At 45.0% G+C, this 21373-nt stretch overlaps 2 protein-coding genes across 2 annotated transcripts in view; one reads left to right on the top strand and one right to left on the bottom strand.

Moving 5' to 3' along the window:
• The window catches only part of IFT140 (intraflagellar transport 140), a 36297-nt gene that overhangs the window by 3349 nt on the left and 11575 nt on the right, over positions 1 to 21373 (bottom strand). Inside the window, exons 18-21 of the mRNA XM_015877245.2 lie at positions 2159 to 2336; positions 691 to 881; positions 486 to 581; positions 3 to 135 (exon numbers count right to left, since the gene is read on the bottom strand). Coding sequence (XP_015732731.1) covers positions 3 to 135; positions 486 to 581; positions 691 to 881; positions 2159 to 2336 — 598 coding nt within the window. The remainder of the gene's footprint in view (positions 1 to 2; positions 136 to 485; positions 582 to 690; positions 882 to 2158; positions 2337 to 21373) is intronic.
• Positions 5373 to 21350, top strand: TMEM204 (transmembrane protein 204). Its single transcript, XM_015877256.2, has 3 exons — positions 5373 to 7774; positions 12684 to 12839; positions 19249 to 21350. The coding sequence occupies exons 1-3, from the start codon at positions 7495 to 7497 to the stop codon at positions 19491 to 19493; spliced, it is 681 nt and encodes a 226-aa protein (XP_015732742.1). The 5' UTR covers positions 5373 to 7494; the 3' UTR covers positions 19494 to 21350.

Genomic DNA, 21373 nt, shown 5'->3' with positions numbered 1-21373 from the left:
ACCTTCTGAATGTTGCCCTGAAAACAGTGGACACGGACTAGGGAAAAATAATCCTGAGCCAGTGCATAGTATTGTAATGCAGATTCCAAATCTGACTGGCTCTCCAGGTATTGTGCCCACCATTTCCACAGGCTCCTAGAAAAGCAACAGTATTAATTGCAGCAGCTGGAATTACCAGAGAATGCATTTCTCAGCCCTGGAGATCTTGAACTCAAGACCAGATGTATTTTCTTGGAACGTAGACAGGTTTTACCTAAACACAAGGGTGATATTCAAAGACCTGCACTATGAGCTCAACCTAAATATCCAATATGGCAATTTTGAGTGAATTGTGCCATGATCCTGAAAAGCTGAGGGGGGATGAAAAGGCATTAGGCAAGTGTTGAACTCAGAGGAGAGGATCACTACTTCTCCTTCCCTGCCCTCCTCACAGCCTGTATCTCAACCTGAAAGTCCCACTCAGAAGGAATGAGCACAGCACTGACTTGTCTTTCATCTTGTTGACGTAGTTCTCCAGAGCCTGTAGGTCATCAGACAGCATTCGGGGTACCTCAAACCTGTGTGTATCTGACTTCTCATAGCTGTGGACAAACAGAACATATCAGATGTGAAATGACTGACTTAAATCTCACTTCATTGTCTAAAAAATCCCCCCCCCCAAACACAGTTCTGCCATAAGCTGATGCTTACTGGCTGAGTGCAAGAGCGTGATCCCCCACTGCCTCCAGGTGCTTGGCGTAGCTGTAGTAAGTGGTGCGCAGGTGAACCCGGTCATGAGCCTCGGCTGTTTCAATGGCTTTTTGCCACTGGTTTGTGGCCTGATAGAACTTATTCAGAAGGTCGTAGCGCTTGCAAGCCTTGTACAGTTGCTCTGCATCCTCCTGAAAGGAGAGGATACAAGCAGCTCGTTGGCTCCACTGGTTTTATAGGTGTCCATCCAAGCAGGTCACAGCAGGCACTGCACTAATGAGTATTTTAGTTATGCAGGTAATGCAATTAGTGTAACAATAATTCAGGCAGGAGGGTTAACCAACTAATACACTTAACCTGGAATTGCACGTTACTGGGAAGCAGGATGTTTATGTGAAAATAAGGAAAGCATTCAGATCCTGCATTTACTGTACAGTATCAACCGGGGGGTGACACAAGCAAGACATCAACAATTAAACACTGTCACCACGAGCGTGAATCACTTCAGAAAGGGGAGGTATCCTCGTATGGGGCTGCACTGAATGGCCACACAGCCCAGAAGTGATGTGAGGTCGGAGGGACCTCAGAGCAGGTCTCAGACGTAGGAACTCTTCCTCGGATAACTGAGAGCCAGTCCTGGCAATGACACTATTCATGTCAGACAGAAGCAGATCAGGAGGATTTTGCCTGTATTGACGCAAGGATAAGCAAATTTGGAACTATTATTTTTGAGAGGTTCTCCTGTGGAAGGAGCATTTTCCTGCCCCACCCAACTGCTGTCCAGATGAACACTATATTTAGTAAATGGAGATTATCCGTCCAGGATAGAAAAATAGTTTCTGTCTCTTTCAAATTCTAAAAGCATAGAAAGGGAAGATGGAAATTGTTGGCACTGCGAGTGAATAAACCCACAGAGCAGCATCTGCCTTGTACAGCTCCCCTCCACCTCTCCAAACAGATGCCAGTATCCAGAGGATGGAGCATTGCCACTTCTCAGCCTCACAGCTGCCTCTGCCAGGAAGCTTCTCCAAACATCTAGTTCAAACGTTCCCTTTTTCCCCTCTTACTTTAATTAAGGATAGTTCCACTACCTCTCTGGCATTTAGACTCTTAAAATGGCTGCAGATTGCTGAATTCTAGCCCTTCCAGCCTTGAAAATCCTTCCAAGAGCTGAACAGTTTGCCCTGATTCTCTGAACTTCCAGTTCATCAACATTTTTTTCTGGTAATGAGAAGAGGTGGAAGGCAACGTTCCAGCTGCAGCTGCAACAAACACACAGATGAAAGCCATCACAGCCCCGGGATGCAGCGTCTCCTCAGAGGCCCCAGCAGATTTTCTGCTGTCACAGCACTTTGTGTCTAATTGGTGATCTGTGAACTGTGGGGTGTGTCACCATTTCTGTCCTCATTTGCCTGGGACTAAGAACTATAGATCCTAGTTCTAGGATGCAGATGATTGACAGGCTTACCAGCATGCCCAGCTGAACTGCCAGCACAGCCACTCTGGCTTCCTGCTCAGGTTCCTGTTCTGCCTCCCTTAATGCTCTGGCTCCTCTGGCATGACCCATGTTTCCGAGGCAAATTTTGGCAACATCAAGTCTCTGAGTCTTCACACACATGCGAGCCATGTTCTCCCAGACAGCCTCACTGTGATAAAGCAGAAAGAAGGGGAGAGCTGTTATGGTATCAGCATCAAGGAGTGGGTATTGAGCAGGTAAGAGGCAAGGAGCAAGAAAGGACAATGCATTAGCAAGTTCCACACTTATCAGACATAAACAGACTCTGGTTGTTCCATGAAGATTTAAGGAGAATAGAAGCAGTTCTCAGACATAAAGGTAGCACTGGAGCTGAAGATCCACATGTTTGGTTAACAAAACATTTGCATTCAAAATAGGGCTCAGTGGAGGCCCACGCAGCTCCCAGGCACCAACATGACGCAAATTAAGGACCCAGATGATGAAAGCAGGGAAAAAAAAAAAAAGTTTTCTATTTTTCTTCTTTTTTGAAGAGTGGAATGACACCTCAGGTCCTGCACCTGCAAACAAATCCCCTTCCACTTTGGGGGTGGGGGGCTGACAATCATGTTTTCCTATGATTAAAATGTTTTTCTCTTCCCAGTGGCTGTGGGAAAGACCTGCACAAACAGGGGAAACTGACTAACCGGGAAGCAGCAAAAGGAGATGAGACGCAACGTGCTGTCAAGCACATCCAGTCAGTACAGGAGGGAAAAACATGCTGACTGCAGTTCAAACATGGCCTCCTCAGGTTCTGTGCTGATATATCCGAGTCCCTTCCAGACACAAATGCCAAAAGGAACATGGAAACAGAACGCAGGAATGTCAGAACTGGAAATTCAGTGCTACATCCTGAGCGTAAACCTACGATGCACCTCCATGCAGCATGAAATGCCCATTTCCACCAGCACAAGATGGAGCCATTTTCATTTTCATAAAGCACTAATTGTTCTTTTTCCTTTTAAGCGAGCCACTGCCTATACCCAGAACAGGGGACAGCAGGAAAAGCACCTTTAAGGGACATTTAGGTCACATTAGATACTGTCACCTGGCTTTGATGAACAAAGACAGACACTTCTATCACTAGCCTTGGTCCAGCTGCAGCAGAAGCTGGTTATTACCCATAGACATGTCCCTCACACAAAGGACACTGCTCTGATAAAGGTATATACATGCATTATCATAGAATCATCATAGAATCACAGAACGGCCTGGGTTGAAAAGGCCCATGATGCTTCCAACCCCCTGCCATGTGCAAGGTCACCAACCAGCAGCCCAGGCTGCCCAGAGCCACATCCAGCCTGGCCCTGGATGGATACACAAAGGTATACACACAGCTGCTGAGCACCACAGAGCACACAACCAGGTGGAGGTCGGGAAGCAGCACAGATCACATCATACCGACACCACAGCAAGATGCTGCAGCAGATTGAGGTCACACACTGATGGCAGCCAGGGCCAGAGCACTGGGGTTCAGAGCTCCTGCACAAAGACCAGACGACCTCCAGCAACCAAAATGCAGCCAGAACCTTGTTCCACCTTTGCCCTGAAAGTGAGCAGGGAGACATCTCCAGCATCAGAACACCAGGGACAGCTGTGCTGCAGTTTTGCTGTCTCAAGATACGTACAAAACAGTGCAAACTGGGTTAAGAAACAAGAAACACCAGAAGCTGAAAGTTCTCACGTCATCCAAAGCAAGAACAGTTTCTTTTTTGACAGTTGGTGGGTCAGGGAGAAAGACACGTCTGTCTCTACATCCTTAAAAGGCAGCAGCTCTTCTCCCAGGGCCGGCCTTGCTGTCACACAACCCAAGGAACAGTTCACCCTTCCCCCCAGCCACATTCTGAGAACTTCCTGTTCTTCCCCTCCTCCTTTTCTTCCCTCTGGAAAGCAGCTCACATCTGTGCTCCATTAGCCAATGTGGGGATCTTAACGCAGAGCAGATGCAGCCACAGCAGAGCCATAGGAATGCACTCCCTGCTTGTCTCAGGGAGCTGTGCCTGCCCGTGCAGCAAACTGTGCTGCACCCCGAGCTTCGGGCCATGCCAGGAGCACGCCAGATTCCAAACAGAACCTGGGAGCCCCTTTAGACACAAGTTATTCCACGTAGTTGATGAAACAGCTTTTCTTACAGCATTCTCACCTTTCTGGATCTATTTTCCTGTGCTGGGTATTCACGTGTCTGAAGCACCTTACGACTCTGCCCTCCTCCCTTCAATGGGGTACAATGTACAGTGGGGTACAATTGAAAATGGCACATACTTGCATCCCATCTCACCTCTAAGTATCTTGACCAGGAGAAGAAAGAACCTCTCATTTCAACTCGGGCCCCACTTTGCTAACAGGACACTAAGGACTGTGCTCTAAATATCAGACATAGCATCTGCAATGCTACGTTATTAGTGCAATACTGTAATGCACTAATAAAAGGGAGATTTTCCTGCTGCCATCACTGAAGGACACGCAGCACAACGCTCCCATTTAAACAAGTGACAACAACAGTGTGTGGATTCATCCCAGTGTCAGCCGCCCTCCCCCAGTGACTCCAGCACGTCCCAGCACAGCACCCGAGTGTCCCTTGTGCTCAGACACAGCCTGCACCACCAGAGAGGGAAATGCAGCTGTCAGTGCTGAGCAATGGCAGAGCTGGTCTTGAGCAAAGAGCAAAGGACAGAGATTGCCAGCAGTTCGACTGGCACACAGAGGATGTGCTGTTCTGGTGCTAAGTGTTCACTGTGAGCCTCACCATAATGTAAACCACGTCTGGGCTGTCCTGGACAAACACTGGGCACCACCCTGTCCCTGTCCTCCGCCCATTGCCTACATGCTGCTCTTGGGTGTTTTCCATGCAAAGGAAAAGGACAGGACAAAGCAGGTGCTGCTTCCTTAGGAAAATTAACAGCATCTATTACTATCTTCCAGATGATAATTACGTGCAACCTCACTTGGATTTCAGTAACTTGAAATTGCACCTGACTAGCCCTGAAAGAAGCATTAGAATAATGCAATCTGTCTTAAATACAGCATAGAATCACAGAATGGCCTGGGTTCAAAAGGACCAAACAAAGACCATCCAGTTCCAACCCCCTGCTGTGTGCAGGGTCACCAACCAGCAGCCCAGGCTGCCCAGAGCCACATCCAGCCTGGCCTTGAATGCCTGCAGGGATGGGGCACCCACAGCCTCCTTGGGCAACCTGTTCCAGTGCGTCACCACCCTCTGGGTGAACAGCAGGTGATTCTGATCAGCTAATTCACTTACAAGCAGCTGCACAGTATATGGTTTGATGGACTGATTACAGGACAAAAGCATCACGCCATGGACCATAGGGGCTACTGAGGGCTTGGACATGGGCACATCAGACACACTACTGGACACCTAAGGTTAATGGGGATTCCTTCTCTTTTACAGGATGGGGAGGATTCCTGACTGTTCTGTACTAGAAGCATAAGATTTCTGTGTGAACAGAATAGCACTAAGTGCCAACAAGAACCTGAATGAGTCAGCGAGGAGCTAATAACTATAGCAATAATAATAGTAGTAGTAATAATAACAGAGCTGTTTTGGTAAGAGGAAGCCAAGAAAACTTACTGGACCTTTTCAGAACTCATTTGCTTTTCATTTGGTCCATCCTACGCCTCTCAGGAATGCCCCAAACAAAATAGGGAAGGAGCAGAGACAAGTTTACTGCCGGGTAGAAGAGCTTTACCTTTAGAATCATCTACAATGGCTACAACAGCTGCCCTGCTGCAGGCTTAGAGCAACAGAAAACCTCATGGTGTCTCAATACAAAAATACGGCCATTGCTGCTTGGAAGAATGAATATAGACGTCTGCCAATAGCAGTGCTTGCCAAATTTCTAAGAACACGGATGTATGGCAGTATGAGCAGCCACAGGAAAGATGAACACAAACGATGCTGCACTGACAGTGCACAAAGTGCCTCATGCTTCACCTGTTTAAGGACTGGAATGAACGGAGCACACAGAGGGGAGGGGGATTTACTGCTCAGTGCAGGTGATGGCGCTCAGCTGACACGCAGGAGCTGCTTCCAATCAAACACCTTTCACTCCCGTTATCTGCATCCATGTGAACTGCTGACACCTCAGGTGCACTGAGCACTGCACCCAGCTCCGTCCTGACCCCTCACTCCTCATTCTTCAGGCTGACGACAACACCAGCCGCTTTACAAGGCACAAACGGCACCAAACGTTACAGCTGATGCAGCTGTGGGGTTTTTTGTTTGTTCAGCTTAGAAACTTCTGCCGGGCTCAGAGCGGGACGTGGGGCTCAGGGCCGCGTCTGCCCCACAGCCCCCAGCTTCCATCACAGCAGCTCATGACTTTGTTCAGGCAGCCCCGGCTCTTCTCCCGGCTTTACTTTCTGTCTGGCTGCCCGGTTCCTCTCCATGGCTGTAATGAGAACCTCCATCCCGCTGCCCGACCCGCATGGAGCCGTATCGGACCCCGCTGTCCCACCGCCCCCCCCGGCCCACGCTGAGGGGAGGAGTGAGGCGGGAAGGGGACGCTCCGAGGGGAGGAGGGACAACTTTAGAAGTCTCCATATGTCTTTTCCTTTCAGGAAACACATCCTGTTCATGTTTGACTGCCGTGGCAGCGGCTCTGTTTGTTGCAGTCGACTACGCCCTGAGGCTCACCAAAAACAGCCACAAAAACAGCCATTTCCTCTGTGTGGAGCTGGGGGGGCGGAGGGGGAGCCCTCTTCCTCACGGCAGCCCGCGCCACTCGCAGTTGTGGAGCTCGGACAGACGCAGCGGAGCACATTCCTCGGGATACTCCAAGCTTTCCCGTCTCCTCTGGGATGACAACATTGGTCTGAGTCCATTGGGCTTTAAGAATGCCGTCTGTTGGTTATTGCGGGGTATTCTGAACCGTGCGTCCAAACGAGGATCCCGCACCGTGGGTGTGTTGGGCGCCCTGCCTGCAGCCTGGATCCACACAGCCTCGGCTCACAGGGAATGGACCCCACCGGGCTGGCACTGCTCATCAAGGTGCAAGAAGGTGGATAAGCCAACGCTGGGAAGGACCGAGTCTTAAACAAGCTTCTTGGTGTTCGTATTTTATGGAATTATCCTGCCTACCTCACGGAATTCTCATTTGCTTCATCAGAAACGCCTCTGGAGTTGACTTTGAGAATGAACGGTGATGTCCTCTAGCCACTTCTAACATCCCATCCGAGCCGCCTCCATTTCAAGCCCCATTTCAATGTGCTGCAGCTGACTGAGACCTCGCGTCTTCTGCTCATAGAGACTGGTGGCGAGCTGACAGTCAGATATGACTGTCCAGAAACTGGTAGCCACAGCCGTGTTGGTAGCCTTGGTCTCGCTTATTCTAAACAATGCGGCTGCCTTTACTCCTAACTGGGTGTACCAGACCCTGGAAGATGGGCGTAAGCGCAGCGTGGGGCTCTGGAAGATGTGCTGGCTGGCAGAGAGGAGCAAGGCAGGAACCAGCACGAGCAGCAGGCACGGGCAAGGGGAGGAGCGCGAGTGTGAAGCCCTGGGCTGGGGCTCGGAGTCAGCTGGGTTCCAGGAGTCTCGCAGCACTGTCAAACGTAAGTTCCATCTCTTCTCTGCTTATGCTGGGTGGTCATAGATACGATGTACCAGGTCCTGGGGAACGTACAGCTCAGCAGCATGCCCACATAGCTCTGACATCAGTGTTAGCCATTTGAATCTGAACATTTCTTAAAGTTAACAGTCAAATAAAATCAGGAAAATGAGAACCATTATGTCCACCCTCTGGCAATGAACTGATTCCTCCTCCCTGCCCAAAAGAATTAATCTGCACTGTCCTGTTTTATAGCACACAGAACCACACACTTTGAATAATCCATCCATGTTTCAGAGGTTTAAAAGTTGGGGGTAGGACCAAACCTGTAGGTTGATTTATAGAACTGAGCAATGAAAAATCTGCACCTTGTGTTCACAGTGTGGAGTTCCAAAGCACCCTCTCACTGAGCTATAGCAGTAAGGCTGTGCTTAGGATACCTGTGGTCACCTGGCACATCTGTGCTGAATCACAGCTCACAGCTCCCAAGGCACTCAATGGGAGAGCCCCTGATTCCAGCAGCTCCCAGGGGCCTTCAAACAAGCAGCCAGCAGAGGAGGGCTCTGAGCAGCGCTGCCTCGGGGTTTGTTTGTCAGGGAGACTCAACCAACACTAAATGGATCCTTCAAGGAAATGAATTCAAAGCATTAAAGGTCTATAAAGTTCATGCCTTGGCAGACGCTAGGATTTTTTTCTAGAGATTTTAATACTGCTTCTGAAGACTCATAACAGTAACGTTAGTAAGAAAAAAGGCTTTTTTTTCATGGTTTGAAATATGGAGAAAAGGAAAAATGCTCCTAAAATCTTTTCTATCCCTCTTGAGACCAAACGAAAATAGGGGAGGAATTTCTTTTCAAAATATCCTTTCACGTGGGCCCACACAACATCATGTTTTCCAGAAAGCAGCCATTGCCTTCTATGCACACACTAACATCATCACTTGAATGATGCTCTGATTATCATCTATCAGTCAGGTTCTGATTTAACAACCTGCTTACCATTCACAAACTTTACAAGTACCTGGTCTCAGTGGAACAGATGGAATAAGTTCCTGTGCACTGACTTGGGCTTCTGCAGCTTTTTAAGCCTGCTGCCTTGTATTTCCTGCTGTGCCCAGTTCAGAAGATGGGTGGTGCTCTAAAGATAGTCATACAACTGGTTTCATAGCAGAACGGTGTGGCAGCAAGTTCTTACGTGAAACAGAAGCAAAATGTGATAGAACTCTTAAAAACATAATAACCACAGCACAGTCATCCCCCCCTCTGATTCTCTAACACCAAAAAACTTCTGACCACACTGCACAGTACAGCAATGCCCCTAAGCCCCACAGCACTAACAGCCCTGTGGACAGATGGAGCTCATTTATTTGTTAGTAAAGGTCACATTCTGTTCCTTTTTGTCTGAAGAACACTATGAACAATTTGAACTACAGCAATAGAAGTATTTTTAAGGCTCTGCTTGGTTCTTCAGGGTTGCAGAGGGACTGAATGGCAGGATGCTTATTTCTACTCCAGATGCCAAGAGCAAGATAGCCATAGTTCTTACAAGTAGCATAACCACTGACAGGGAGAGGCACAGCATCACAAGTGACTACGTGACTCCAGAAGGACTAAATATAAACACCTGCCAGCCTCAGAGCATGATTTATGCAGACACTTGCACTGTGAGGAGCAGTGCTAGGCCAGGCTGCTGCTCTGCGTGGGAACTGCGCCGGCTTTTGTTTGCAGAGGTAACAATTCAGAGTGACACTGGCTGCTGGTGTTTGGCTGGACTGAAGCCATGCCATGGCAAGCACTGAGCATCACATTTGTTTTCCTACATGGACAGATCAAGAACGGAGGGCCGCTGCACTTGGAAGAGACAGCTACCAAGGGATTCAATACAGCCAGGTGCTTACTGTGCCCATAGGTGCCTGTCCACAGATGTAACCTGCTGAGGCTATTGCACAGTCAGTTCACAGTGCAAGCTCCAAGCTTGTGATTTCCCTTCCTAGCACCTGCAATGTTATCAGCATTTCAATTAGTGAAATGACTAATTGCAGCAGCAGAGGTGAACGTGCAGTCTTTCTGGAGGTAAAATTTAAGAGGTCTGCTCTTCAAATTGGAGTCAATGCTCATTTTAGCATGGATTTTACTTTTACTTAAGATTTCACTGAGCTGTCATAGTTCAGTCTCCAGAGCATCCCTTCAACAGTTTTCCTTTGCACTGTGCCTTTGTGCTGATCCAATCAATGCTGCCATGAAAAACCAGTATAAGCACACTTACACAGAGTGTACTGTTCTGGCTTTTCCTGACATTTGGATATAATGTGGATTGTAAAAGTAATTTGAAAAGGCTGAAAAGGTACAACTTCATTGTAAAGGACCACACACTACTCCCAGCCTGAACCGTGGGCAGCTAAAAGCTTGGGCATAACCAGCTGTTCCTTTCTAACTGCCTGTCACTGTGAGGGGGATGGCTCTCATTTGAGGCTTTAGGAAGACTTGTCAGCTATGCTTCTGCTAAGGAAATGTGTGCAAAGACTTCTCAGACTATTTAATGAAGTAGATTTGTTAGGAGCAACAAGATGCATCCCTTCCTAGGCCAAGGCCTTAGCAAAGCGTCAGGTTCCGGATGAAAACCATGCGCTCAGAATGTCTTCATTGTGTTAGAGAAAATCTAATTACTTTGCCAATTCAGATAAATTGTATCAGAAGCAGCAGATGATCTCAGCCTGCAGACACAGCTTGTAAACAGATACCAAGCAGTGTAACTTTGGAGATGAAGAGAACTGAAGTTAGAGGTAACCATTTTAACACTAATGCTATTAGCACGAACAAGCAGGTTTCCTGAAGTACTGACAAACTCACAGCTGCAATTCAATTAGCAGCAGCTTAAGGTGGTGCTGTCCTTCAGTGCGACGAATTCCTAAGAGCTGACTGAAATTTACATTGATTTTTCAGATTTAATCACGCTGTGCCAAAGCAGAGGTAGGTTAGCAGCACACTCACAGACAGACCCTCCAGCTGTGAAGCCATGGTGAGATGTGCAGGTTCTGTACTGTTCTTACAGGGTGAGGGAAGCTGTGCTGTCCCACGGCTGGTAACTGCATTACAGAAGCTGGATTGAAGTTCACACAAACAATTTTGGAAGTGCTGTTTCTCAAGGGAAGTTGTAGATAAGTTTTGGGGCATCTCAGGCTGCTTAATATGAATACATACATCGTGATGTAATCTATCAACAGCTTGAATTCTCACCTATCACTGTTTTTTCCTATATGCAAACAAAATAGGGAAAGAAAACTTGAGACTTGCAGCAATTAGCACCATCTGATCTATTCAGTGAGATCATCCTTCCCAACAATTCTGAGACACTGTGAATTACTCTCTATTATGACTAATCTGCTTTTGCAAAGCACGAATAACCCTGGGGCTATCATGTAACATTGAATCGCTGCTTGCAAATAAGCAAATCAAATCAACATTTCTAATCCAGATGGATAGTTCTGGTCTAGGAAATGAGCAATGCAATGGGGAATTTGAACTGGTGTCTCTGGTGTTAGAATGAAACAGCTTCATCCCAGTAGGAAGCGTGGAAGGGCACTCAGTTATTGTCCTACCTGATTCCACAAAAATAATTGCTTTCATGTTTCATAAGATCACACCAGCTGTGATCTTATGTGAGGTCTGGAGACACCGAGATCCAGAAACCTGCTGCCGAAATAGGAACAGGCCTTAGGCAAAGCTCTCCAGCTGGCAACGAATCTTTTGTTAACTGTTTCTCAGAATATAAAATTTGGGTGGTTAGTGCATCCAAATTCAATCAGATCAGCTAAGGCACTTCTGAAAACCTGATGAAAATTAATGTCTGGAGCCTTTCTGTTTGTGATACTCTGTGCACTGAGCTGCTTGTATTTCAGAATAGCAGTGACATATTGGCAAGAGATGTTGAACTGGCACAGGGATATTTACAAAGCCCACCTTTTTGCTAGAGAGGAAGGAAAAGGATGAAAACAGGACATCCACCAGGTTAACAGGAAAAGTAGGAAAAGAAGCCTCACTGAAAGGACTGAGCTTTGCACTGAGTGTATTCTATCCAGCAGCCGGCTGAATCGGGTCTCTATCCAAGACTTGAGATATAAATATCTGTAATTATTTCTGAATTTGTTCTTTATCTTCAGTGTGTACAAACATATAAGGTCATATAACTTTTCTTTTACATGTATACGATGGCAGAGCACCCAGCTGAGAACTGTCAAGCACTGACATCATTACAGAAATACAAGAGTCTTCTCAGAGAGTCCAAAAAATCAATAAATGTTAAAAGAAGGAAGATTTAAGAATTCTCTATTTAATGCTCTGTTATCAACATCTCTTAAACCAGTAATATACTGGCACTGGCCCACAGAATGCTTAAGGACAAGAGAGCTACAGATTCCTTTTGCTGTGAGATGGTTGTTTTGGGGCCTTGAAAACCCAAGCCATGAACCAAGGTTCCATTTCAATCAGTGCCATACAAATACAGAACAAAAGGACAGTTCCTGCAGCACACAGCTCTGATGGCTGATTACACTGAGAATCTTTGCAGGGCAGAAGCCCAGAGCTTTTCGTGGGCTGTCCTTGAAAATGGGCTACTTGCTTCAGCCCAGACTGTTTGGCACTGAAGCAAAAGTGACAGGATTTTCATTAACTAAAGGAAAGATTTCCTAAAGAAAATCTGTTCCTAATCAGACCACAGCAAATGCAATTAAGAAGGTTAAGACTGTGGGATTGTCAGGAGTGGGAAAGATACACAAGAATCATTTGCTATGGTCTGAGAAGCTTTACACACCTGCTTAGCCAGGTTTTTTAATTTCCTTTTCAACCTCAACACCCCCTCCTCCTTTTTTTTTAAATCTTATTTTAACTGGAGGCTTCTTTCTCATGTTTCCCTAGTGCAGTTTGACATGATGCGCGCCTGTAACCTCATCGCTACTGTTGCTCTGACTGCTGGCCAGCTCATCTTCGTCCTGGGCCTGGTGGAGATCCCGCTCATCTCTCAGGATACCCAGTGGTGGGAGGAGGCCATCGCTGCCGTGTTCCAGCTTGCCAGTAAGTGCACTTCTGTTTTCAAGGACAAATTCATTCATCCCTACTAAATCCAGGTGGCAAAGATGGTTACTTGGAGAAACTTTCAAGTGATGAGGCATAGCGTAAAGGCTCAAATGTCAAAGTAAACACACAGTGATTTTGCAGTATATGGCTAGAAGCTTTCATGCTGGAAATATCAGAATGTTTCTTCTCAGTTGGCAGCAGACTAAGCCATTCCTATTTCCAATGGAAGCTGAAAGCAACAAAACCATTGCAGTGTATTCCCACCATTTAGCAGGACAGAATATACCCCAGCAGCTGTTTGAATGCAGAACGACAGAAAAGATTTCTGACATCTTGATGGAACACGAACGTTTTGCTTTCAGTTAACAGGGTTTTGCACTGTGAAGATCAGCTGCACTTTGATACACAAACGTGTCTTGCAATCTTGCAAAGAAAGCTGCAGTCCAATTTTAACAGGGACAGTTGTAACTGAAATTCCCACAGTGATTCTCATAGACAAAAATTGTATATAGAAACGAGTGAGGGAAGGAGGAAATGGTTTTATCACAGTATCATATTGAGAGTTTTGCAGTAATGCCTTTCTTTACATAAAGCCACTCAGTATTTATTATACTGATCCTATAAAAATCCATGTCATTAATGGAATATTACATTCAGATCGCCTACAAGTCCATATTAAAAGCATATCATTATTATTAATGTACCCAGTAGGTTATAATCACTGTTGTTATTCTTTAAACACTGAATATCTGAAATGGTATAAATGTGAGATCTCCAGTTCACACTGCTACAGGACCAGCATCTAGCCCAGCTTATTTAAATATGGTCCCCATAGCAATAACCACCCACACTGAACTTCAAACAAGAGGAGACTGCAGTAACAGGTTCTGTATCTCTCAGAGCATCCCATCCAGCTTCCAGGTGCACTGGCTCAGTGCAGAGAAGAGCCAGACATACAGACTCACCACAGACCAGCCTCCCTACAGCCTTACGTACACCACCGTCTTTTGCATAACTCTCTCTGATCTTTATATGCAGTGCTGGCCTTACTCTCACTCCTTCTCCTCCTCCCCCAAAACTCCACATGTCTGTTTTTCACAGAGGAAATGCATTCTGGCCCTGTTTAGATTTGTTGTTTCATTGACAAGCAGCGCAGTGGACAGCCCTGGGCCTTTATTCTATCAAGGCTGCTAATTTTAGACTTTTTTTTTTCCTGTGCTGGAGTCAGTTTTAAACACAGTCAGAGAGAGACTGAAGGGCGCCAGGATATCCCGACACAGGAGGAGGAAATGCCTGCTATTACCTGTTATGCAAGCTGAACCTTGAAATCCCCAGTGCTGGGAGGGGAGAAGGGAAGAAAGCCAGAGTCAGAATGATTAACAAAACACTAATGAGAATGGCTGAAGAAGCTGCTGAATCAAGGAGTTCATCTGCTTGTCTGCATTCAAAAGGTGTGAGGAGATGGATCCGGCTGCTCATGACAGCTACACAGAAAGACGTCATGCTGCATGAACCCAAGCTCTCCCATTCGCACAAATGATGACTTTGGTGGCTATTCCCCCCAGCCACCCTCCTTCACAATTACACCATGCTGTCAGATGGTTGCCTGTCTTGCAGTCAGTGCCACAGCACCCATTTTACACCTCATTTGCTTAATGCAAATTTTACATTAAACAAATTCCCTGAACACCCATCCTACATGATCACATCCAGTCGTCAGGCTGGTCGGTTCAAGGTCAAACAATGACAAAGACTCCTCAAATAAGCCACTGGGGAGATTCCCATGCTCTGGGGAGATTCCCTCTAACTCTGGTGTATGTCTGGTATCTACCTTTTGTCTCAATAGTAGGTAAAAACAAAACCAGCAGTCACTGAGACTGAAATCCAGCATTATGGAGGAAGATTTAAGTATGCAGCTCAGAATCAATGTGAACCTGCCATTTACTTATTTTCGTTCACAGCATATAGCTAAAGCATTGTGTGGGTTTCAATACAGCCTCCTGATCTCCAAAAGAAGTCATTTTTGCTTTAAAAAAAACTAAGCATACTAAATACCATCTTCCAAACCCTATTGCAAGTCCAAACCAACCATCTCTGGTCCCATGAGAGACTCCAGGCTTCATTCTGCCACCTGCACAAGTGTTTGACTGCCATTCAGAAAGGATGGACCTCTGACAGAAAATAAAGCCCCAGGAAGCAACGAGGAAGGAAAGAAGAGAGCAAACAGCGTTGCTCCTGGGCCAGCAACGGGATTCACACAGCTCCAAAGCCCTGCAACCTCACACCTCCCAGTTAACAGGAAGGCAAACTGTTTGCTTTGGAAAAAGAATGTGGTGAAGATGGAACCAGTGTTGGATGTGGAATTTTGTGTCACTGCTCAGAAATTTCTCTCCAGAGGGCTCTTCTTTGCTGTTTCTTTTCCCAAGGAAATGTTACAAACTCAACACGCTGAGCATACGATGGGTAACAGAGTAACCCAAGCAGTTGTAAAGGGAAATCCATACTAACAGGATAGGAAAAAAAGAGCACTTAGAAAATATTGATCTACTGAAATCAGAAACCTGCCAGACTAGAACCCAGCTAATGGATTCCAGCCAAGACTGGAATTCTGTACAATGGTGAATATTAGGCAGTAGAGGGAAATGTTAGGAACAGAGGAGGAGAGCAACTCTAAAATATCCTTTATAGTAGATCTCATCCTGGTTTCAGAAAGCCCAAGATTGAAATAAACCTGAATAATAACAGTTAATATTCAAACTACTTATCAGCATTAAATTACTTTAATATTGAATATCCTGAAGATTAAAATGTTTTGTCCCCCACTGAGCTTGTCACCTACAGCCAAATAATTTCAATTTTACGTCTTCTGAATTTCAAGCCTTGCATTCCAACTTCTCCTACTGTGTTTTTCAGCTGACAGAATTATTTCACTCCATATCCTGACACAGCTGGGGAAACCTGAGTTCAGACATACTCATGTCTGTGCTATTAAGCCTTAAAAAACAGAAGAGCATTAGATCACTTACCCACTCTCTTCCTTCTCAGTATTATAACTTTAGATCTGTTGATAGCCAGAAAAATGTTAATGCAGAACAGAACAGTAGAGCAGCCACTGGAGAACACAGCTGACTGAAATAATGTCAGCAACGTGATCCTGATTTCTGTATAACTTCCTTCCACCTTTTGCCTTCGCAGCACCCACAATCACGGTCTGCTTTAAAAGGAGATTCTATGGAGCTCTAGACTAATACTTCCTGAAAAAAGAAAGCAAATTAATGACTCTAAGTCTAAAAATTGTATGAGAAAGAAAGGATTTGGCTGCTTGACTTGTGCTAAATGTTCTTATTATTTCTCACTTATTTTACTGCAGCACCAAAACTTGCATGTTCTTTACGTGGACTGCAAACCTCAGTGATCTGGCTTTCAATGCCTGCAGAATTAACCAGAAAGATCTTAACATATGGAAGACTGTCCTGCTTATTTGGACTGAAATGCTTCACCTGAGCAGCTGAACCAGCAAATGGGAAGGGCAGGAGCTCAGAAGTGCTCCTGCCTTATATACTTATAAGTATATATATACTTATAAGTACTTATATACTTATATACTTATAAGTACTTATAAGTACTCTTATATACACTTAAAATTCATTTAAATAAACAAAAAATATTTGAGCTGGAAGTTACAGCCTGTGCCCTTAAGCAAAATTAATATATAAATATATATTATATTTTTTAAAGTAGATTTCTAAGATTCGAAGTTTCTAAGATTTCTAAGCATTGGCACAGGCTGCCCGGAGATGTGGTTTAGTGGGCAGTGCTGGTGGTAGGCAGGCGATGGGACTGGATGGTCTTAGAGGTCTTTTCCAACCTCAATGATTCTGTGATTCTATGAATCCAAGAAGGCAGCATCAGAGCACTGAGAAGATTTATACAATGCAACATGTGTCTGGGGAAAAAAAAACCCACAGAAGGACGAGGTGACTATGGAAGTTCTTTTAAAATGCTAGAAGTCTGCAGCTGGCTAACGGCCAGCCACGGTCAAACAGGAAGTTCAGTACACAGATCTAAAACACAAGTTCAAAAAGTAGCATTCTCCCAAACCCACCCCCACCAGCAGTCAAATACTGTCCCAACCAAAAGTCTTCCTAGTGAATTTGTTATCTGTTTCCTTCCCCAGCGGAAAAGCCCCCCCCCATTCAGGCTTGTTTTGCTACAGATGGGAAACAACTAGAGATAAACAGCAGCTCTATGGGAAAATAAAGTACTTTAAGTAATCTCACCAGGATTTTTAATAAAGATCTGGCCTCTGTGCAGACTTTCAGACAATACACAATAAGTGACCTGAAACTGATTGAAATACGTTTCTTCCCAGTGAAATTAATCCAGGGAGATTCAGCTTTGCATCTGAAAGTTGCATGAATTTTCAGGAATATTCTAGACAACACAATAAAATGCTGATTTAAATTCCTACCACCAGTAACAACCACAGGGAAGGCTGTAAAAAAGCAGGAGACGATAACTCCATGAAAATACTTTAGCTACGGCAGTAAAGCATCAGCCACATCTCAGTTTAACTCTCTTTCATTACAGAAATTAGTTCCTATTGCACCAGCACACCAGGATCTGCAACCATGTGCTACACATGATAACTTGCAAGGCTTTACCCATTAGCCTGACAGAACAGGCAACTTGGATGTAACCATATAAAAGAGGCCTACCAAAATTACACACACACATATATTTATATATCTACTTTCCCTGATTAATTGTGGAAACTGTAGAGTAATGTGCTTCCAACTCTCCCACTTCTGTCATGCCTTTTTCTCCCTTAGATGTCAGTTCCTGTCTAGCCCATTGCAAAGATTTCTGCACAGATGCTGTTTGTCGCTGAAGAGCTGCAGTGACTCACTCCTGCTATCTGCCAAGTCAGGGAGCTCTGCAACTCATTATCTCCCAGTTCCCTCTCGTTCAGACACTGGCACAAAACTGCAAAAGAAGAGAAAGCCTGTTGCATGATTGGCTGCTCATCTGAGCTAGGGTTCAGGCAAAGGGCCTGTGAAGGGAAATAGTCTTGCTAACATAAATAGTTTTATTTTGAGCCCTTAAGGAAGCCTTAGCTCTTTTTCCTGGCAGCTAATTTCTCCATCAGATAGAAGGATGCTCGTGAAATCAGCCCATCTAGCACAGAGATTTGCAGCCACTCGGGACAGTAATTGGCCATAAGTGATAGATAAGCAAGAAATAAAAGGATAACCAATATAATTAAAAGCTGTGCTCTTCCATGGGAAAACCAAGGTGCAGAGCCAGGTGCCTCGGACCATCTCAGAGCACTGTGGTGTATCTGTGAGAACAGTTTCCAAGTGCAGCTAATTGAGAAAACAGAGCATGCAGACACTGCTGGTGCTTCCTAAAGAAAGGCTTACCCTGCACTTGTCCTTGCCCACGCACTTCAGGAGATAATATCTACAAACCCTTCTGGCTGCTTATGGGTCTCTGTTTGTTCTCATCTTCCTTTGTGAAGGGGTCCCTCTGTCAGTGCAGCTTAATGAGATATGGTGGTTAAGGTATGAGAACTAAGAGAAAGCCTTTTTTTTCTGTTAGACATATTTGACTCTGATGCAATCTGAATTGTCTCAGACAGTTGAAAAGCAGTTTTACTTGGGAATAGGGTTAGAAAAACAAACACAGTGAACAGGGAGTAGAAAACTAACTGTGCTCACTGCTGCATTCTTCAAGGAAAGGGCATTCTTATTAACATTAGAAAGTGGGAGTCGAGGAACATGGATTCTTCCTGTTCTAACGTGCCTGTCCTGCATGACTGGAAAAGTCCCCTCACCTCATCTCTGCAATACGACAGCTATTTATCAGTGGTGCTCACGCACAAAAAAAGAGGGAAATCTTTTTTCCTTCTCCCATGTTTTTGCAAGTGACGTTGTGACATCAGTGGATGGAAATACGAGATAAGTGTGCTGTTGTTATTCCTGTATCAACTGCCTTTAAAGGAATTTAATACTGTGCTCACTGTTGGAAAAGGAACAGAAGCTTCTGGCAGCCTCTGTTGGCACATTAAAGAAGCAGGACCGTACCCAGGGATTCCACCCACTTTTGTTTGCTTTCATGCACACACACAGAACATATGTTCTTTCATTTCTGCAACACAGAAGGATAAAACATGAAATACAACAAAGTAGGAGCAAGAAATTTAGACCGGAGTCAACAGATGTGAGCTGCACGTTAAGGCACCTCGTTCTGCACATATGATCGTGTTTAAACGTGAGTTAAAGAACACGTGCAGCACAGTGTAACAGGAAGGGAAAGGCTTCACAGATTCAGGAATATCAGGCTTGTAGCATCTCGCCACTAAAGAAATTCAAGAGTAACTGAAAAATTCTCGCACTCTTTGCAGGTTTTGTTCTGGTCATTGGATTGGTGACTTTCTACCGCATCGGACCATACACCAACCTCTCATGGTCCTGTTACCTGAACATTGGAGCCTGTCTTTTGGCCACACTGGCAGCTGCCATCCTCATATGGAACATCCTCCACAGGCGGGAGGACTGCATGGCGCCGCGGGTCATCGTCATTAGCCGTACCCTGACTGCTCGGTTCCGCCGGGGCCTGGAAAATGACTACGTGGAGTCACCGTGCTGAAAGCATGGACTGGAAAGGGGAAAGATCTCCGAGGAGATCTGTGTTGGATTTTCTATAAATATATGCTATAATTTAAAACTAAGGGTTGAAGGACATCACAAAGCTCACTCTTGTGGGCAGAGGCCCTCGATTATTATTTGGATGGGCTCCATCTATATACATATGTATAAAACATATAATTTTATATATATTATATTGCCCTCTTCCTCTACTGTACAGCTCAGGATATTGGGCTGTCAGAATCCCGACAGCATCACAGCGACGTGTCAGCAGGTGCAGCCGGAGCAGGTAGATCAGATGAGAATACAGAAGAGACAACCTAACGTTTTCTGCCTGGATAAAGTTGTGTTGCTCCCTTACTAACATCGAAAGCTTTGGGAAACCAGTGATGACCAGTTAGTTTTCCTTTGGAGCTGACAGGCAGCCTGAGAAGGCAGAAAACTCACTGTAGAATAAGTGATGATTAAGTGATGATTTTTAACAGCTGTTAAGATTTCATGGCTTTTTAGTCTTCCATCCCCATCCCATTCATCCATTTCAAGGAACTTCTCATTAGCTGCAACACCTTCTCTTTTCAAGCCACAGCATAAAGCAAGTGCTGCAACTCTAATAGTTCTAAATGGTAAGGGACTGCAGAAGAATTCAGTTCAATTTTCTCCAGATACTGCTTTTTTCACCCTAAGAGAGAGGTTTAGGTTTATCCTATATGTAAATAGATACCATTAAAAATGGCAAGGGCGTGGAACAGGCCTTACATGGTGCTGAACATCTCCTTCAGTGTTACACTGCGGGCAGATCTACAGAAGGTGATCACCTGGATTCTCTCATAATCATAGATACTACTGATTTGCTTCACAGGAAATTATTAGTAATAATTGATATTTCAGCCCACAGAAGTTTCTTCCTGGCTTGCTTTAACATTTGCCAGGCAACTTCCAGATTAGAGTGCTACGTTAGGACACCCAGCTCTGCCCAGCAATGCTCAGAGGCACCTAACAGAATATTGGAGACTGCACCTGATACACCAACTGGAGAATAGGACAAAGACTTTGCCATGAGATAAAACATCTGTCCATTAACTTCATATGGTAATGAAATGAACATAATTGCCTTCAGAATTAGGCACGATGCCTGTTAGCCTCACAAGGGCTCACAAGGTGTTGCACGCAGCCTTTAGGAAGAGAAAACAACCGGTCAAAAACTGTTGTGCAAAAATACTTCAGACGCAGGGAGTATCACAGTGACAGGTGTCCAGTAGCTGTCAGCAGAGGCTCCTCAGCACTAACTGACAGATCTGAAGGGCTGAGCTGTGAATACGAGCTGTGACTGCCACAAACTGCTGTTGTGTTGCTCCCAGCCGATGCGCTGCTCCTCTTTACTGCTATTTTCACCATACTTTGCCACACTTAGAACGTGATCATCAAGCTGGCTCTTGAATTCTGTTCTCAAACTCATTTCTGATGCAATAAGAAACTCAACCCCAACTGCTACTTTGCATTGTGTTTATAGTCAGCAACCCTGCGCAGGACAGAACACCTTAATGCTGACAAAGAGTTTCTTCTCACAGTAGGTTTGTAAAAACCAACTAAAATTTGTACTCACTCTTCTGCATTACCTCCTGGAAAAGCTCTATCTTTCCTAGAAGCAACGTGCTATGGTTAATTGTGGGGGTTTTTAAGATTAAACTATTTGAATATTTAAAAGACATTATATTATTTCTTCTAATATTGCAATATCCGTATTATAATAATGTACATTTCAATTTAAAAATCAGCTACGTGGTCAGTAAATTCGTAATACTTGGTATGACTGTGATTATGTCAGATGTATAAATAAAACTACGAATGTTCACCCTCTTCCAGCGATGATAACGTGGACTT

The sequence above is a fragment of the Coturnix japonica genome, chromosome 14, assembly GCF_001577835.2.
Source record: "Coturnix japonica isolate 7356 chromosome 14, Coturnix japonica 2.1, whole genome shotgun sequence".
Taxonomy (NCBI): Eukaryota; Metazoa; Chordata; class Aves; order Galliformes; family Phasianidae; genus Coturnix; species Coturnix japonica.
Note: the sequence above shows the minus strand (reverse complement) of the source record. Positions and strands in the feature narration are given on the sequence as shown.